Source organism: Leptinotarsa decemlineata, unplaced genomic scaffold (assembly GCF_025532065.1).
Source record: "Leptinotarsa decemlineata unplaced genomic scaffold, Ldec_3_MD MMD2_tig00003192_RagTag_RagTag, whole genome shotgun sequence".
Taxonomy (NCBI): domain Eukaryota; kingdom Metazoa; phylum Arthropoda; class Insecta; order Coleoptera; family Chrysomelidae; genus Leptinotarsa; species Leptinotarsa decemlineata.
Window position 1 is genome coordinate 3374212 of NW_027412582.1, and position 16654 is coordinate 3390865.

Consider the following 16654-nt stretch of genomic DNA (forward strand, 5'->3'; position numbering starts at 1 on the left):
TCAGACCGGTCTGAATTCGAGGAGAATTTAACACCTGAAGATAGAAGAGCTATCTCGTCATCATTGAAAGAAGCACTAGAAAGATTTTTGATACGTTCGTGAAATTTAAATTCGGAAAACTTTTCAACTGAAGGTTGAGAGTTCAGTTGGTTCCTAGTAAGAATAAGGGAGTTGAGTTTCTTGCTTACTTTTTTAAATTTTAAATTACTTTGATAAGCCACTTGGTCTGCAATATCATTGAATGAATTTTGTAACAAAGGAAAATTATTAGAGATAAGATTGTCATAACAAATTTTCAAGTCCACATTAGTACGGTCTAGTTTGGCATAGTGTTTGCAAACAGCACTTCTGATGATTTTTCTCTCAGTGGAGTGTTTCAAGTGAGATGGTATATTGGTTGGCATTGTGGTTCTGGAAAACTTCGTCCCAACTTTAGTCCCAATAGAAATTCCAAAATATTACATAAAATAGATAATAAAAATTTCCTTAGACTTGACTTGTTTGAAGAGTTGGAGATTTCTAAAGAACTTTCCAACAATGATCATTGTTTGAATACTCAAGTAAACTTAAACAGAGATTTCCTTCCCCTTCATAAGAGGATTATGTATTATTAATTAATCACAGTTTATTAATATAATTTATTCAATATTTTTCCTCTACATATTCAATCAAACCCATAATGGATCACTCCTCAAGTTGGTACCATTATTTTAACATGACACTTGACACATTCTGTCTCAAGTTGTCCTTCTTCATAAGATACTTTGACTGAACCACATGGCCTCAATCCAAAAATGTATTTTCTTGGCTATGAGCCTATTTTGTTTTATATAATTCAAATATTACAATGTACAATTCACTTATCTTGATACTTCCTGTTGCCTGACAAGTAAGTAATCTCTAACAATTTTTCCAAATTTCTTAACCTTAAAAAAAAAAATGTTACAACCTCAATTTCACTAAATTCCCTTTTCAACTAGATCACTTACTTTCAGGTGAGCACTGATGACGACGAAAGTCGAAAGCGCTACGTCAAAAACTTTACAGTAAAAGGACATGGTGTGATACGTGCATCTCTTATAAGTTGCGCCCACCCCTCAGGGGTATAAACGGGTACATATCTTGCCTTCTTCTCTATTTTCGAGTGAATGGAGTCACACTCCATTTCAGTGTGCCCTGTTTCGAAAAACCGATGATCAATTACTTTCAATGATGGATGTTCCGCCAGAAGTTGGATGCACATGGCTGCAAATATTGAATTTTTTTGCTGGCCTCCACAGAATGGCTCATAATATAATCATAAACACAGGATGAAATTTCGTTAGCCCCTCTTTTTCCCTTTGTTTCGTTCCACAAGTAGCACATAACATTTAGGTTTCCTAAATTATAGATTGTGAAATTATACACCGCTAATTTCCTTAAATAAAATATTTGTCCAGCGCATCCTTTGGGAGTTGTTAACACTGCCTGCAAATCAAAATTTAAAGCCAAGACCTTGGGATTCTCTTTTGCTATTAACTTGTCCACATCGCAGGCTTGTCTAGCTTCATTTTTTCTATTGAGATGTTTTTGATACGTTTCGTCTTCTACCCTTTTCTCTTCTTCAGACATACTTTTGTATGCCAAACATTTCTTACATTGGTCTTTTTTGGCTTAAAGAAGCCTAAGTTGTATTCGGAAAATATCTGGCGATATTTCTCAAATGTAACAATTTTCACATTTTCAGTGCTGCACAACTCTTTGTACATCCTGTACATAATTGGTTTCGTATAAATGTTTCAACATTCTGTGGTAATTTGTTTGATGGTTGATGTTTCCCGCGTTTATCTGGTTCTAAAGCTCCATTGGAAGAGTGCTTGTTTGCGGCACTTCGCATAAAGGCGTCTGTCACATTTAATGTGGCCATAAAAAATGCTCTACATGTAAGTTTATTTCCATCAACCGTAAGACTATACACACAGGTGTAGTTTTTCCTGGAATTTTCGATACCTCTTGTCGTCCGTTTCTTTGTTTTTTTTTTCAATGTGATTATACAGAAATTGACGTTGATCGTCAATGCAGCTCAAATTGCGAAAATCATTATAAACCCTTATTCGGTTTGGCTCGGTAACTGAAGCTGCACATTTATGTTTTGGTTTATTGAGACAAGATACCCCATGAGCTCTCATTTTCTATATCTGACGAACCTGAAGGTTCATAGAGATCCGAAGAAGATCTAGAAACATACGAGTAATCTTCTTCCACTGTTCCTGGTAAAGCTGGAGGCAGATCATCAGGTTGGACAACCAGGCGAGATGTTGACGGGTACTGATTTAATTCACTGCATTGTTGCTGTGTATCTGGATGATCGATGGTGTTTGTTGAGGACAGTTCGTTACGCATAGTATCATCTGAAAACAGAAAAAGAAAATACTAAGAAACATAACCTAAAAGCTTGTTACAAAAAGTGAAGATTTTCGACTATATTACCTATTATTTTCTTTTCATTTAACAATTAATATTTTCTTACCTTGAGCTTGTAATTTTTGGCAATTTCTTATTATTCTTGCTATTCGGGAACTCATATTTTACCTAGATCACTATAATCACGAATATCTTAAAGCACAATTGTTTACACTGCCAAAATCTGAGCCTCACCTATGTTGATCAACTTCACTATGAGGTCATCCAAAATTATTTTGCGGACTTTTCTGATGTATTCGTCGATAACACTCTCATTAGGGCGTTCACTGCGTGCATCATCCTCGGTGCTCATTTCACCTCGTTCAAACTTAGCAAACCACTTTTCAACGGTTGGTTTTTCTGGTTTAAAGTCCGAATAATGATTATCAAGCAAAGCCTTGGCTTCAACAGTATTTTTTTTTCGCCACAAAGCAATGCTTTGCTAACCCACGAAAATCCATGTCATCCATTTTCTTCAAACTAACAAAAATTGCTTCGCTCGACATGTTCTATCCCACAAAGTGAAAGTCCGACAGCTATGAAATATGTGCACGTGTCTGTTGAGGGTTGGGGTTAACTAAAAAGCATATAGATTCAATTCTAGTATCGCCATCTGGGTGTAGCCTACGAAATTTTCAGCCCATCTAGTAATTCCTAATTCCAATATTTTTTTCGAAAACTGTTGCTGTGTGTACATGTACGTTGATGTTACACATCTACTTGTCACAAAAAATTTCATAGTATTTAATAGCGAGGATGACTACTGTCAGTAAATATAACAAAAACTTTGTCTCAATAGATTTGTTTTAACATGATGTGAACAATTATTCCCAGTGTTTTACAAAAACTAATAACAAAACCTTTGAACGTCCGAATCGGAAACGGAGTTACTAAATTCTTATTAGCATATGGCCTGATGTTTTGAGGCAGTGATTATTCATTATACAAAAGTTTCATTGTGGGATTTATCTAAAAACTTTATGTAAGCAGTCCATTTCACATTTGCAAATTCTTGCACTGCCTTCATCTCAAACTTATAAGTATAAAAACAGTGTTACCAAAAATTGGGAAAATTGACATAACCAAACTTTTCACCAGACTATTGATTGGTAAAAACTCGTATGTACCTATCAAGAAATTGGTAAAGAAAGGTTTTTGTCTTTCTACTTCTTCATCTTTTTACAAAAAAAATATGGGAAACTCACAAACAAAGAAAGAAATTAATTCCAAAATAAACTCTACATAGATGTGTAGATCATGTGAAGAAGTAACTTTCAGACACAAACTGGAAGAAGAAGCCCTCGAAACAACTACTACCATGTAAACAATAAATTACACAAAGGAAAAAATATATCAAATTTATTTATCGTCAGAAAAGATTTTCATAAATAGGTACATACTTGGAAAAAAATGTGTTTTCTAAATGATTTTTTTGTTCAATATAAATAAACAGGAAATGAGAAATACCCATTTCCTGTTATTGTAATTAGTAGACACCATTATTACAATAAATTTTATGCAGTACGTGTTTTTTGTGGTATGCAAATGAAAATTTCATGTCCTAATTTTAGTCATTTGTATGCTATTAATATAAGTATTTAAGAAACAACTTTTAGTTTGAATAAACATCAACCTAAGTCAAATATTTCATCTTACGCGGAGAGTACGGAATACAGTAGACAACCCTAGTTATCCAAATCAATTGGAACCGACTTTAGTCCGGATAATCAAATATCCGGATAATTAAATTATGCCAATAGAAAAGGCATATTTAAAAGACAAAAACCCCGAAAAAGTTTGAGTGACTGGAAAAATGACTAATATTTGATAGTATATTATTTAACGAGAGAGAAATGTCGCCATTACTTGTCGAAACAAATTTTTTCGAGTCAAGCTGAAAGCGAACCCTATTCAATAGTCCGACAAAAATATATATATTTTTTTTGGGGGGAAAGAAAGTTTTTGGCTTGATACAAAAAAAATGTGGGATCTTCCACATTTTTTTGTATCAAGTTAGAGTAGTAGAAAGCCAAAAACTTTCTTTCCCAAAAATCATTCCTAAAAATATAACCCCTTCAATTCACGATTTAATTACTGTAAACATTAAAAGTCAAACTTCAGCAAAGTGATGTAATAAGTTGGATTAATTATATTTTTCGTTGAATTTTAGATACCAAAACACATGTGTTTTCGTATGAAAAGGGAACCTTATCATCTTTCAGAAATAACCTTAAAGCCAACAGAGCCAAGCCATTTAAAGGAAAAGTCGTTAAAAATTAACTGCTTGATGCTAAGAAATTCGATATTTTGAAACACTCAACCTCATAATTCATTTCATTATCTTTCGTTAAGGGTCGAAAATATGTCATTCAGTCTGTATACCCCATTTAGAATAAAAGTCAGAAAACACTCAAAAGTATAATAAATATCGCAATTTATCTTATGAGCTCAAAATTTAACGACTTGATGAAATGAAGCCACCTAAGTTTAATCCACAGAATACTGATTGTAAACAATAGAAAAGTAACACACACTTTCTCGCCAAAATGTAAATATTAGGGAAACATCCGACAGGGGGTGCTGATGAGTGTAATTATATTCTCAGGTACCTAGATGGTAGCACTGAAAGACTAATTATCTGGGTAAATATATTTCTGTCGTTACTCATTTTATTTTCAGTACATGTTAATCACAAGTTATAAACTTATTTAATACCGATTGTTTTGTGCAAGTTGTATTTAAAAAATGGATGAGAACTATGTTCCCCCAACAAAGCGTAGAAGGTGTTGCGTCGCAGGCTGTACTAATAGGGATAGTAAAAGACATCGTTTTCACAAAAATCAACCGGATGTTTTCAATACTTGGATCGAGCGAATTAAACCTTATAATTACGAAAATCTTTCTCTAGACAAAATCTACAACTCCTATCATGTTTGTCATGAACATTTTCCCCCGGAGTGTATGGTGCCAGGAACCAAAAGAGGACTTAAATTTGGTGCTGTTCCATCCCTCAGAATACCAGGTAATAAGTTGGATTAATGTACCTTCACTTCATTTTATTCCTCTGCATTTACAAAAAATACAGTGTATATATAATAGCTGTAAAACTATTCTTACATAATATATGATTAATGATATATTATTTAATTATATTATTATTTCATATATTATATTATTTAATAAACTTTTTTTATTTTTACTTCACATTTGATAATATTATTATTATTATTATCACTTACCTACAATCTTGTTGAAGGTTTCCAAGGAAAACCAGATCACCAGGAATTGAGTGCAAGCGAGCCAGTAGGAATTGACCCAGGTAAAAATATAATATACCTCATTTTGTACCATATTGTGTATATCTATAATATTTTCAATATCTATATTCTCTCATTGGTTGCACCGTTTATATATTCAACCAGAAGAATGAAGATGTTTATTCAGAATTTAATACAGTTAATGTATTTTTTTTGTATTAGACATTATTTAATATTTCAATGGAATTTCTTCAGATTATTCCTCAACAAATGAAGAACTTATATACTCAGGACCATCAACTTCAAGTTTTCAGGAGTTACAAGATGAAATTACTAGACCATCTTCCCCTTTATGCAAACCTGTTGCTCTTCCAAGAGGTGAGAAAAATGAGAAAAGAAAAAATTGAAACTATAGATTATATAAAATCTTAAACAAATCTATTTTAAGTAGTAATTTGGAATAACAAACTAGTAACTATTATCTACACAATATTATAAGATAGTTAATATAGACCAATATATATACTTTCAATGGATAGTCATTATTGGAAAATTGGTTTCACATTGAACTCCTTATAATTATTATCAAAATATCACAGAGGTTATACTTGACATGTATAATTTTTACTATTAAAGTTTTGAATAATTTATTACCTGAATACTTTCATAAGTTTATTATCTTTAAATATCATATTTATCAAACAAGAGGAAGTACAATCTTACTAAGCCAATGAAATCATTATTATATAAGGGCTTGAAAGGATACAATGGATTACCTAATCACATAAAAGATGTGCAAACAAAGAATTTAAAACTAGTCTTGTAATTTACATTAGGTTTACGGACGTATTTATATATTGATGATGTCTTCATTTGTATTATTTTTTAAATTGTATGTGTATTAGGATTATTCCCATTCAATAAATATTCATTCAATCATTTTTTTATATTATTTACAAGTGCAAACATTCATTAGAAGCTCGTGAGATCAATATAATGAGCGAGATACTGACAGCTATAAAGGCTGCACCATTTGAAAATTTTCTTCAATTATAAATGTAATCGAAATTTTATTTCAGGTGGTTTTTGCTTAACAAATTTGAAAATTAACCTCACTTAATTGCTATTTGAAATCTGTTATATTTAGAAATTTTCAAAAATGTTAGTAAAAGCTGTTTTTTTAAATACAAACAATTCATAAGTAAAATTTCAATTACATCTATTATGAGAGGGAACTTTCATATGATGTTGACTTTATGTGCATACATTTAAAATTTTACTATTCAAATTGGAGCGAACTTTTGAAAAGCCCGCCCTGAAATACTCGGGATTACAGTTTTCTTTATGTAGTTCGGGTAACATCCGCTACGGACCTGTGGAGTATTTTGTATCTACACTTGTTTCTGTAGTCTGTGGTTTAATCTACATATGTTTTATTCAAGACAGTGAAAAATATCAAAATTGACCCTTGCAGTGACATCTATATATCAGTAGTAGACTCACGACATTAGAAATGTTGGGAAGTAGACGTGAATTCTTGCGGACTTATTCGCCAGACTATGAGGTGGCGATAAGAGTTACAGTCTTAGAAATAATTATAGACTCTCCGATTGGTTAGAATTTTCTGAGATGACATTAATTACATCCCCTAATAGAGTTAAGGTGGTGAGGTTTTTTTGAAAAGATTTAAGTCATTCGTGCGCGGATCCCAGGGTCGTTTAGGGGCTCTTGCCCGGGGCAGTTCGCCCCTTTGGGGAGGTTGCTGGGAAAGCTATTAAAGGGACTGAGGTGCTAGGGATTTTAAGATACTGGGTCGCGAGGGGATTTCAGTAGTGCGATGAATATTCGCGGTTTATTTGACTAGCTGACTTGAGGTAAAATGTCAGGAGCGTACGAAGTCAGAAATAGGCCGGTTGAATTTCCTCCAGAGTTTTGGGAAATACTCGAATAGAGTGAAATACGGTTTCGAGAAATGATCTCGATATTTGGGAGTTATTCGCGTTTCATATGGCTAGCTGACTTGAGGTAAAAAGTCAGGAGCGTACGAACTCAGAAGTAGGTAGGTTGGACTTCCTACGAAGTTCTGAGTGACTTCTGGAGGTACTGAAATACGAGGTAGTTCAGGTCACCGTTTTGCGAGGTGTTTTGGAATTGATAAATAATCGAGGTTTAGTTGATTTGAGGTAAAGTCAGTGGTGCGCGGAGATTTGGTGAATCCAGTTGAATTTACTACAGTAGCTGGAAATTCTAGAGGAAATTTTGAGTGAATTGAAATATTGAGATATTTCAAGTCACTGTTTAGAGAAGTGACACTAATTGGGTTTTGGAAGTATTCGCGGGTTTATTCAATTTAGAGATTTAGAGATTTTTCGAGTTCCTGGTAAGAGTTTTTGGGGAAATAGTGGCTTTTGTTGGAATTTTCAGGGGAGTCCGTCTACGATAATTTTGGTGAGCGTATTTTAAACAATTCTGATATATAGTGTAGATGTTATTGCATGCGTATGTGGATTATATTTCCGACTTGGCACCTAGAGTATTAATGAACATTTACCATAATAATATAGCTACGAATCGGGTTCCCTTTTCATTTTATTAGGTTATTATAGGTCATAGTAATTTCCTACGTTATACAGGGTGGAGCGATTAATTGGGTCTCTTGATAGCTTCTCAGAGTTGTATTTTAGTTGGTTTTATAGCATAGCTAGTAGAATTCAGGCAAGGCATATCTATGCCCTGAGTGAAGTTACCTCAATTTTCAAAGGAATACTCCTGTCATTTTGTTTTAGTAGTTTACCCATAGTTTGCTCATGGTTATAATTATATATTTATTTTTCTTTTATATAGTGTAAATAACGTTCAGTATTAATTTTTATTCATTTAATTTTTTTTATTGTTAATCCGATTATTCTGCCAACTTTACTCATCAATAAAGTTGGTTTGTGAAAACTTTGTTAATATTATTTCATTCCCTCAAACCCCTAAAAGACCACGCATTTAAGCCGTGGCCGAATCCAGTCTCTGAGGATATAATTGGTGGCATAACCAAGTCATTTCTCCACGAAGTTTAGAAGGTAGGAAAGATTTAGCTGTTGACCAAGTTGCCTACTAATTCTTAATCCGTGTGATCAGGACCAATTTCAAACTCTTTCTAATCTGGTGGCAGCAACTATCACGCTACCAAACTATAGTCCGTTCATAATTTGTCGATAGCACAAAATGAGGGCCCAAGTCATAAAACGGTCGTAAAACTCGTAAAATCATAGGCGGAGGTTCCGGAGGTGTTTATTCATTAAATATAAAGCTTCAGTTTATATTCGAAACTTGCCTTGAAAGGGTGAAATTGTTACGAACGAAAATAATTTTTGGTTTTACATTTTTTAATCGCATTCAATTTACGGCTCGTTGGTGTTTCGGCGTCTACGGCAGTAATTAACGTCTCTAATATTTATTTTGCGAATTTTGTGCAGTGCGTGAGTAACTTTTTTTCATATTCCTATAAACATATACGTACCCTTCGTTCCTGCTTGTTTTGTTTGATTGCTTGCGATGGCTTCGTCATCATCATCAACATCATCAAGTTTTACACCGGTACTGTTGCGTACAGTCAGTAAGTCTGTCTATTCACCAAGAGAGAAGACTATTGTTTTGAACGTTCACGATGCTCTGGTTTCTCAGAATCCCACAAACACTGTTCAGAACATAATCAAGAGTTGTGCCAACATGACGGGCGTAGGGGAGTCAACAATATATAGGTTCCTATCAGAAAGAAAAAAAAAAGATATAGCTAACCCAAATACAAACGAATACTTAAAGAGGGGGAGAAAACCTATTGAAATTGATGAATTTGCCAAAAATGGTATTCGAAGGAAAATTCACGAATTTTTTTACAAAAAAGAAATACCCAACTTGAACAAAATTTTACAAGAAGTTAGAGACGACCCGGATTTGCCTCATGTCGGACGAACCAAAATGTGGCAAGTTTTAAAAGAATTAAATTTCCGGTGGGAGAAATCAGACCGAAAATCACTTTTGATTGACCGGGAAGAGATAATATGTTGGAGAAGAAAGTATCTAAGATCTATACGAAAATTTCGGGCTGAAGGAAGGCCAATTTACTATCAGGACGAAACGTGGGTAAACGCAGGTCATACTCTCACAAAAATTTGGACAGATAAAAATATATCAAGCTCCAGGCAAGCCTTTATGGAAGGTTGGTCTACTGGTATTTCCCCACCCTCTGGTAAAGGCAGTAGATTAATAGTTTCTCACATTGGCAGTGAAAAAGGATTTGCTAAGCATGGTTTGTTGGAATTTGAATCCAAAAGCACAAAAGACTATCACGAGGAGATGACAGCTGATGTTTTCCAAGAGTATTTTGAGCAGATGATTGAACATATACCACCAAACTCAATTATAGTATTAGATAATGCACCATCATTCACGACTAGTTGAAAGACTTCCAACGACTGCGTGGAAGAAACAGGATAACATTGACTGGCTGCGGAATAAGTCCCTGCCTTACGAAGATGGAATGGTTAAAGCAGAACTTTTAAAAATTGCCCGGCAACACATCTAAGTTCAAGAAATACGTAGTTGACAAAATGGCGGAAAGACGAAACATCACAGTCCTTAGACTTCCACCCTACCACTGCGAATTAAATCCAATTGAACTCATTTGGGCACAAATGAAAAGCTATGTGGCTAGAAAAAATACGTCATATAAAATACAAGCTGTACGTGAATTGTTATATGAGTCTTTACAACATATTACAGAACAAAATTGGCGAGATGCAGTAAGACATGCAATAGAAGAAGAACAAAAAATGTGGGATCTTGACAATATAATTGATGCGACTGTAGAGACACAACCGCTAATTATTAACCTGCAAGACGACTCGGATTCCGAAGATGATCCTGTTTATTTTGAATTTGAATAATTTTGTAAGTAACCGTAGTTTATATCATTTAAAAATAGGTATTAATTAAATAAATGTATCTTTTACAAATTGCAAGTAACTTATTATTTTTGAATAAAATAAAGAAATTTTTTTTAAATAAAAATACAGTTTACAGTACCTACAGTTTAAGTATATTAATATATTTATTTATTTAAAGTAACTAATGTTTTAATCATATACTCTACGACACTGGTCACTCATTTCCACTCAAAATACCTGCATAATCGGATTAAAAGTTTTATAGCTGTATTGTATTTCTTCAGATACAAGGTGGGTTAGTCGAAAACATCTTAAACTGCCAGTTTTAGTTTGGTTTTTGTTATTATATCATATTAGCTGTCCTCTCTGTATTTCAGTTCTCTAATGAGGGTCAAACTTGCAGTGAGCTATCAACAAATTATGAACGGACTATAAATTAAGAAAATAAATACCTTTGGCTGAATGATCCCATATACAGGGGTGTGAATTTTTCTGGTGCGAGCCTGAAATGATTATTATATATTCATTAGTAGTAATTATATAGGGATCGCCAATTCAGACCCGACGGTCATTTATTACAGTGAAAATAAGGCGTGGCATTGCAAAACTCGCTTTATCTGTTCTTTAAAAAAATTAAGAAACCATGGAATTGATGAAGAAGCAAAGAAATCAACCAGAAAGGTTATACTAATTTTTGCATTGACACGCCTCGAAAAATACATATTTTCATATTATTGCGTTGTTTCAAAAGTTTTGTCCATTTTTGTGAATTTAGTTTGAATTGTAATATCTCCGTAAATACTTATTCAATTACTGGCTTTATCACTGCCTACCTAAAATAAGATGCAGGCACGGGGGTCGCCACAATACAAGTATTATTTAGCTTTCAGGTCTCAGGCAAATTATAATAAACTGAATAACTCGTGGTTAACAATAAAACCACGAACTTTAACTTCGTTTCAACAATATTGGTATTCACACTGTAAGAAATAAATTCTGAATTTTTGTTCTTATATAAATGAAATATTTACTTTTCACACATTCTCATTATACATGTTATATTTACTACATTGCAGAAATGAAAAAATATTTTTCTCAATTTTGTTTATTTTATCATAATAATTAAAATTTTCACAATCACAAAAAATCTTGGAATTCTTGGAAATAAGTAGGGCGTTGAGAGTTTTCTTCTTCAAAATCTTCGATTATGACAGGAGATACTTATCGAGTTGGAGGTGGTAAAATTTCTTTTGATTATGATGATGAAGCCTTCAACTTTTTTGGTGGTGGAGGTGCTGGAATAGCGCCCACGTCATCATCATCTTGTATATTGAAATTGAACCGTTTCACTGCTGTTTCCAGAAACTCCAATTCCTGTTCATTTTCAGCCATTGCCCGGGTTACTTTCACTGGTAAATTACCAAATTTCTTAGTCAAAGTAACCATCTTTGTACTGTATTTCAAATATACTAAAATACAGTCCTCAGATTTTTTTACGATCTGCTTCACACCATATCTATAACAATATGAAAAATAGTTCAAACACATGTAATAATATTGGTTGACAATGACTTACCTGAATAATTGTTTAAGCACTACCATTGCCATATTGACGGGCAACATTTTTGTATTCGTAATATTGATAATTAAAGTTGTCGGAATAGTTGATATTTTTGTTATTGTATCGATTCACTCGTAAATAGAATTATTTTCCAAAGACATAGATCCGTCAATTTATACTGTGAAACTGTGCTGAAAAAAATGAATAACATCGTACGTATGTTGTTTATGCAATGATAAACGAGTACATTATCATGTATCAAGTACGTGATATAATTTTTTCTATTAAGAAATATCAATATTCTTTGTATCGTCCAGTATGATAGGAGGATTAATTTTAGATGAGAGAATCGAATCTCGGCCTGATAAGGTGAACGTATATGAACACATGTTAACCAGTGTGAAGGTGGCCATGCGTTTTCATCCATGTGTTTGGTGAATGAGAGGCGAGCGCGCTATTCCGTCATAGGTCGTTTCACCGCAATTACTCACATGGCTAGCCATGGAAATTTTTACATTGATAGACTCATTGCTGGAAACGAACTGATGTGATTGGAAATGATTCAAATGATGATGAAAGTCCTTTTTTTTATTAAATGAACCGCATTTTATTGAAATTGTACAAACAAGTGATAATAATAGAAGCAGAAAAAAAATTCCAGATAGAAATTCGTTGCTAGGAATATTTTTTCTGTCAATTAATTGAATACACCCCCGACTACCCTTGATTCAATTTTCATTAGAAAAAATCATAACTCCTTGCAGAAACACATTGCTGGGAATTTTTTTTCATGAAACCATCGAATTTGGCATGCTTATTAACCCCAGAAGGGTCGCTGATTTTATCTCACGGAAATACACCCCTTTCTACCCTCAATTCAATTTTCATTAGAAAAAATCATAACTCCATGCAGAAACACATTGCTGGGAATATTTTTTTATGAAACCATCAAATTTGGCATGCTTATTAACCCCAGAAGGGTCGCTGATTTGGTCTCGCGAAAGAACACTCCCAACTACCCTTAATTCACTTTTCATTAAAAAAAATCACAAGTCCTTGCAAAAACACATTGCTGATAGTATTTTTTCATGAAACCATCGAATTTAGCAAGCTTGTTAACCCCAGAAGGGTCGCTGATTTTGTCTCACGAAAATACACCCCCTTCTACCCCACATTGAGGAAAATTCACCATTAAAATATCGTAGTGCGAAAAACAAAAACTCAATTGGATGGTTTAACTACGACTTCATGATTATTATCCTTGAGGTTAACAAAATTCAGATGATTGAGTAAACCTATTTGTGTATATATGTATATTGTACGTGTTCATATTTAGTGCTGAATGTATTACTCCTTCTACATAGTTCTTTTTGTAATTGTGGAATTGGTGTTCTTAAATTTCTGGAGGTTGTATGCCTAGGGAAACACCTCCCTAGACAATGAGTTCCAAAGCCTCGCTGTTCGTTGGATGAACGAGTCTTTGAAGAGAGATGTTCTGCAGGTCTCCAAGGTGACCACAAAGGGGTGTGAAGACTGAATTTGATGGGTCAATCTCGAAGAGACTGCTGAAGGAGGAACGGTTGTTGATATTTCACGAGAGCATCGCCCATGAAAATATCTATAAAACAGAGACAAATCGGCAACATAAAAAAATATTCCCAGCAATGTGTTTCTGCAAGGAGTTATGATTTTTTCTAATGAAAATTGAATTGAGGGTAGAAGGGGGTGAATTTTCGCGAGACAAAATCAGCGACCCTTCTGGGGTTAATAAGCATGCCAAGTTGGATGGTTTCATGAAAAAATATTCCCAGCAATGTGTTTCTGCAAGGAGTTATGATTTTTTCTAATGAAAATTGAATTGAGGGTAGAAGGGGTGTATTTTCGTGAGACAAAATCAGCGACCCTTCTGGGGTTAATAAGCATGTCAAATTCGATGGTTTCATGAAAAAAAAATCCCAGCAATAAGTTTCTGCAAGGAGTTATGATTTTTTCTAATGAAAATTGAATTGAGGGTAGAAGGGGGTGTATTTTCGTGAGACAAAATCAGCGACCCTTCTGGGGTTAATAAGCATGCCAAATTCGATGGTTTCATGAAAAAAAAATCCCAGCAATGAGTTTCTGCAAGGAGTTATGATTTTTTCTAATGAAAATTGAATTGAGGGTAGAAGGGGGTGTATTTTCGTGAGACAAAATCAGCGACCCTTCTGGGGTTAATGAGCATACCAAATTCGATGGTTTCATGGAAAAATATTTCCAGCAATGTGTTTTTGCAAGGACTTATGCTTTTTTTTTAATGAAAATTGAATTAAGGGTAGTCGGGGGTGTTCTTTCGCGACACTAAATCAGCGACCCTTCTGGGGTTAACAAGCTTGCGAAATTCGATGGTTTCATGAAAAAATACTGCCAGCAATGTGTTTTTGGAAGGACTTATGATTTTTTTTAATGAAAAGTGAATTAAGGGTAGTTGGGGGTGTTCTTTCGCGAGACTAAATCAGCGACCCTTCTGGGGTTGATAAGCATGCCAAATTTGATGGTTTCATGAAAAAATATTCCCAGCAATGTGTTTCTGCAAGGAGTTATGATTTTTTCTAATGAAAATTGAATTGAGGGTAGAAGGGGGTGTATTTTCGTGAGACAAAATCAGCGACCCTTCTGGGGTTGATAAGCATGCCAAATTCGATGGTTTCATGAAAAAAAATTCCCAGCAATGTGTTTCTGCAAGGAGTTATGATTTTTTCTAATGAAAATTGAATCAAGGGTAGTCGGGGGTGTATTCAATTAATTGACAGAAAAAATATTCCTAGCAACGAATTTCCTTTTGGAATTATTTTTCTGCTTCTACTATTATCAGTTGTTTGTACAATTTCAATAAAATGCGGTTCATTTCATAAAAAAAAGATTTTCATCATCATTAGAATCATTTTCAATCACATCAGTTCGTTTCCAGCAATGAGTCTATCAATGTAAAAATTTCCATGGCTAGCCATGTGAATAATTGCGGTGAAACGACCTATGGCGGAATAGCGCGCTCGCCTCTCTTTCACCAAACACATGGATGAAAACACTTGGCCACCTTCACACTGGTCACATGTTAAAGGTTATCTGTAGAATGAAAAGAAAACGTTGATGGCATACATGTTTATTGAGAAAGAAATTTCAAACATAGTTGTCCGCAATTAACAGAATTATATGATTGATATACAGTATGATTATAATTAATGAGACAAGATCCATCTGAATTGAAGTATATTAAAGCTTCCAGAGGTGGTCTCAGATTACCATAACTATCAAAATAAATTATATGAGAACCACAGATATATAAAGGATGTATGTTAACGGAGTAAACGTAAAATAACTCACAGGAAAACTGACTGTGTTTTGCTACAGAGTACAAAATTTTTTATTGATCACTACATACCAAGACAGAGTACATTAAATATTTATTGATATATAGAGTAGTAGTACTCACGTTTATTCACTTATTTTTGTTAGTAGTTTACAATTTCTTGGTGTATTTGTTAAGACGCTGCTATAGGGATATATAGAAGTTCAAGAACTTCTTATATTGTTATAATATGCCATTTTCAGTGATCTTCTTCTTCTTCGTTATATATTTGAGGACCGATGAGTGGAAACGCCATACAGCAGAGGCATAAAAAAAAAAGAAAATAGTACTAGAATTGACTCGAACTTTCAATAGTTGTTCTAACTAACAGGAATAATGCTGGCTCGCGTACATTGCACATGCTTCAATAAGTCAACAAGAAACTCATTTCAAACCTCGTTCTGCTCATTCAGTGAGGCCAACATAATAAGATCACATCCCACGCTTACACCACTTGAGTGATCTAGAAGCCCACCTATGATCCCATATTCAAAAAATTTCGAGTTTGAACTCATTATTTCAAAATTGAAATATTTTCACCTTGTTGGATTGATGATCTATACATTTTGTGCAAATTCATCTAGTATATAAAAAATAGCTTTTGTCTGATTTCTACTACTAACGAATAAAAATCGTAGTAGAAATCAGACAAAAGCTATTTTCTTCATCCTATATGAAATTCTTTAGTTTCAAGTGGACATTTTTTGAATGAAGTCGAAATAAATTCCTAATTTCGAATTCATAAACAAATTACTGAAAAATAAACAGTTTATTTTACTTTCTAAATATGCACCTATGCTTTTCATCAGATCGATAGAGTAACCGACAAATTCATAAACGTTGTATCTATCAACAGTTGATTGTGAAAGTGTGCCCGTTTGCTTCTGACTTGCTTCTAAATTCAGAGAAAATTACTTTTATTGACACCAGATGCGATAGCAATTTGTATTTCACTCCTCAATATGAACGATACTTCAAAATGTTCAGTTACCGATACTATCTGCGGAAACTTTCAAAGTCTGAATTTCCAAGGAACAATAAATGAAGATATGTGACCATTCTGCACGTCCGT

General features: G+C 33.8%; 3 protein-coding genes across 6 annotated transcripts in view; 1 reads left to right on the plus strand and 2 right to left on the minus strand.

Moving 5' to 3' along the window:
- Nucleotides 1-16654, minus strand: part of LOC141483160 (uncharacterized) — a 519459-nt gene that overhangs the window by 89266 nt on the left and 413539 nt on the right. The gene's annotated exons all lie outside the window — the stretch shown is intronic.
- Nucleotides 4525-6561, plus strand: LOC141483170 (uncharacterized). 2 transcript variants are annotated; one of them, XM_074177649.1, is made up of 3 exons: nucleotides 4525-5464; nucleotides 5699-5761; nucleotides 6007-6561. In XM_074177649.1, exons 1-3 carry the CDS (start codon nucleotides 5188-5190, stop codon nucleotides 6129-6131), a joined length of 465 nt encoding a protein of 154 aa, XP_074033750.1. In that variant the 5' UTR covers nucleotides 4525-5187; the 3' UTR covers nucleotides 6132-6561. The 2 variants fall into 2 exon arrangements, with proteins under 2 accessions (XP_074033750.1, XP_074033749.1); XM_074177648.1 differs by having other exon boundaries at nucleotides 4532-5464; nucleotides 5955-6561.
- LOC141483171 (uncharacterized) lies at nucleotides 11726-16153 on the minus strand. The gene is made up of 3 exons (XM_074177650.1): nucleotides 15667-16153; nucleotides 12213-12388; nucleotides 11726-12152 (listed from the first exon to the last, which is right to left on the minus strand). The coding sequence occupies exons 2-3, from the start codon at nucleotides 12257-12259 to the stop codon at nucleotides 11891-11893; spliced, it is 309 nt and encodes a 102-aa protein (XP_074033751.1). The 5' UTR covers nucleotides 12260-12388; nucleotides 15667-16153; the 3' UTR covers nucleotides 11726-11890.